Below are 3,222 nucleotides of genomic sequence, written 5' to 3' on the forward strand. Positions count from 1 at the left end.
TTGAAGACTAAGCCTGCCCAGCACTTGGCAGAGACGTCCTATTTGCCATCTTTCTACCTGCTCTGTTCCTCCGTGGCCTGCCATCCTCGGGAAATCAAGACTATGCTGAGTAAAAACGGCAGTAAGAGTTTTACCACTCCGTCTGTAGCAACTTGTGATATAGAGGATGGAGGAATGCAGATTGCACTGGGCCCGAGCTGTTGACTGAGAGCAAAGGCCAAGCAAAAAGCACCATTTCCCCCTGGAGTCTTCTGGAGGACAGGCAGACACCTGGTTACAAGGGTGGGTGTTCACATTTGGTGCATCGATGCACACACTTATCTGAAAAGAAACAGTGATAACAATATCCCCAATGCTCATTCACTATTTCTCTGAATAGTCTCAGCGGCAGTACAATTAACGTTCAGTTACCAATATTGGTTTGGGGCCTTTTCTCCTTAATTTGGTCAAGTTGGGTGACTCTACTTCTTGGCTTTATAGCTGAGTTAGGATGGAGTTCAGTTTACTTCAGAGAAAGTGTGTGTGTCTGTGTGTGTGAGAGAGAGAGTGTGTGTGTGTATCTGTACCCCAGGATCAATTATAAATTTTAATCGAATTCTCCACAGTTTGGGATTTTTTTCATTCCCCCAGTTAGTATAGATAATCAAGAATTTACTATAGTGCCAAAAGGTAGATTCAGATAATAGAAGGAAATCAACAATAATAAGACTAAATATGTCCTTTAGTTAGACCCTGGTCTCAAAGCCCAGTAGGATTTACAGCTTAGAGCCACTAACCAACCAGCTCATCAGAGAATGACCTGTCAGCACTGCCAGTATTTTCTTTAATGAGGTATCACTGTGGTATTGGCACCTGGGGAATTGTTCGCCCACAGCAAGCTGGCACGTAGTGGTGTCCAGTTCTGGGCTCCTAGAGCAGTTTGTGCCGAGATTCTGTCCACACTTGCAGCTGGAGGCTTTGGGGGCCCCGTGAATGACTCCCATGGAACCATGGGTGAAGTTATAACTTAACTTGCGTGACCCATTAGCTTCTGAAACTTCTCTCCAGACCACCATGTCATTGCGATACTCTTTGTCATTACCTGGACTGTTTCCTTTGGCGAAGCTATAACGTAATCTTCTAAATGTCAATAATGAGGAAGACAGAATATCCTTGGACATACGGAGGCTGGTGTTTTTATATAACAGAGTCAAGTTCATTAATACCTCAATAGTCTGTTTGCCTTGGTCACTGTTTCCCATGTCATATTGCATCTCTCCCCCTGAGAATTCTTCTTTAATTCTCTCCATTAGGCTTTCTGAATCTCCTGCAAGAACCAAACCCAGGCTGAGTAGCAGCAGAGAGAAGGTCTCCATCTCAGATCTAGGGTAATCTCTTCTGCAGTAGAAATAAAAAAAAGTAAAGGATGAAAATAAGGAGAATGCTAATGAGATCGTTCTCTTTTCCTTACGGCAGTTAGTCCAGGAGTGACTCCGACATGTATGCTCGGGCTCCTTCAATGGAAGGATGGTGGCATGAAAAGATAATCAGCTGGAGAATCTGCAGACCCAGCTTCAAGTCCCCGCCCACCTACTCATAAACAATTTACTCTCCTTCCTCTAACCTCAGTTTCCCCATGTGGGAAAAAAAAAAGAAAGGTGAGACTTAGACTTATATAAGAGAATGTGTGTAAAGTGACCCAAACCAAGTAGTTACCTCTCTCCTTTCTCCCCTTGTCTATATCTCACTGGCAGGGTCTGTACCCCACGTCGTGGTCACCATAACCTCACCCAACCCATTCCTTATTACTGCCAGGCTCCTACAGCCTCACACAGTACCTGGCACATGGCAGCCATTTGGAAACATCTCTCATTCTTTTTCCCACCCATTCTCAGTCATGGAATTTCTCTTTACCAGTTCCTTTGGCAAGTGGGTCCTGAAGAGAAAGTGGGTCCAGCTTGTTCCCCGGCAAGAAGTGAAACTGTATTTGTTTCCTGGAAGTTTCTGTTATTGGTCTAGCTGAGGGAAGGAGGGGCAAGAAAGGGGTAGGTAGAATTGCATGAGACAGAAGGAGGGGACAATGTGGAACCAAGGATGTTCAGAGAACTTCATAAAGTGTGCCTTTGGCTGCCAGAATCCCTGTGACACGTGGGCAACATCACTGTTTCTTCTTCTGTGGAATCTTCCCTGTTTATAATCTTCCCTGCTTAACCCAGAGTGATTTGTTTTTCGCCTTTTTGAAACCCTACAGCGTAGATTACATCACACTTCATTTTATATGTTCTTTTTTTATTTTGCAAGTTGGTTAGTAAATGTAATTTTTTTCTCCCTCTTTTTAAGTATGAAAATTCCTTGAGCCTGGAACTTAGTTTCTGCTTCTTTTTAATCTGTACACCGAACTGCATATATGGTCGTTTCTCAACATGTGTTAACAACATAACATGGCTTGACTGGTGTAGAAAATCCTTTACTCGAGATCAATGCTGGTAAATTCATAATGAAAACCTCAGAAAGAATGGTTATTTAGGGTGATAATTCCTTCTCTTGCTCTAGAAAGAATTTCTTTTGCTCCCACCTCTAAGAGCCTCTTTCGCTTGTATTTCCTGCATTACCCTCTTACCTCCTAACCACTGCTCCTTACCCTCCAGGTCCTTGGATACACTGCTTTTCTAGAAACAGCACTTGCAACGACACTATTTCAAAAGCCTTGAAATATTTCCACTCCCTGCTGGAGGTAATCGAATCCCCTGAGGCCACTTAGTCAAGGTTCTTCTCGATCTGATCTCAACCCGCTTCCCAAGGCTCTTTCCCATTACTTTGGTACGCAGGCCTGCTGCAGTCACATCAGCGTGACCCACCCTTCTCTGAATATACCCTATTCTGTCTCTCCATGTTTGGTCCTTTCTGGAAGCCTACTCTTTTCGGCCTCTTGAAATCCTTCAGAGTCCAATTCAGATCATATTCTTTCTTTAACACATTTTTCACTACTTAAATCTACCAAATCCATTGTTCACTTCCGTGATCTTCTTATCACTCATTTCTTTTTTTTATTATTATTGATGTATAACTGACAGGCAATGTTATGGTAGTTTTAGATGTGCAACATATTGATTCTATAATTCTATATAATCATTCACTTCTTATCCCACTCATTTGACGTGAACACAAGTGGACTTGTATTTTTTATTATATTTAATTTTAAAATGTTCTGTGGGTGAAATTAGAGCAAAGACCAAGTACTAA

General features: G+C 42.5%; 1 protein-coding gene across 1 annotated transcript; it reads right to left on the bottom strand.

Annotated features, from left to right (window-relative positions):
* Positions 1-254: 254 nt before the first annotated feature.
* On the bottom strand, positions 255-1,355 carry RNASE11 (ribonuclease A family member 11 (inactive)). Its single transcript, XM_034648638.1, has one exon. The coding sequence runs from the start codon at positions 1,353-1,355 to the stop codon at positions 756-758; it is 600 nt and encodes a 199-aa protein (XP_034504529.1). The 3' UTR covers positions 255-755.
* Positions 1,356-3,222: the final 1,867 nt, after the last annotated feature.

This window comes from Ailuropoda melanoleuca, chromosome 20, assembly GCF_002007445.2.
Source record: "Ailuropoda melanoleuca isolate Jingjing chromosome 20, ASM200744v2, whole genome shotgun sequence".
NCBI classification, from domain to species: domain Eukaryota; kingdom Metazoa; phylum Chordata; class Mammalia; order Carnivora; family Ursidae; genus Ailuropoda; species Ailuropoda melanoleuca.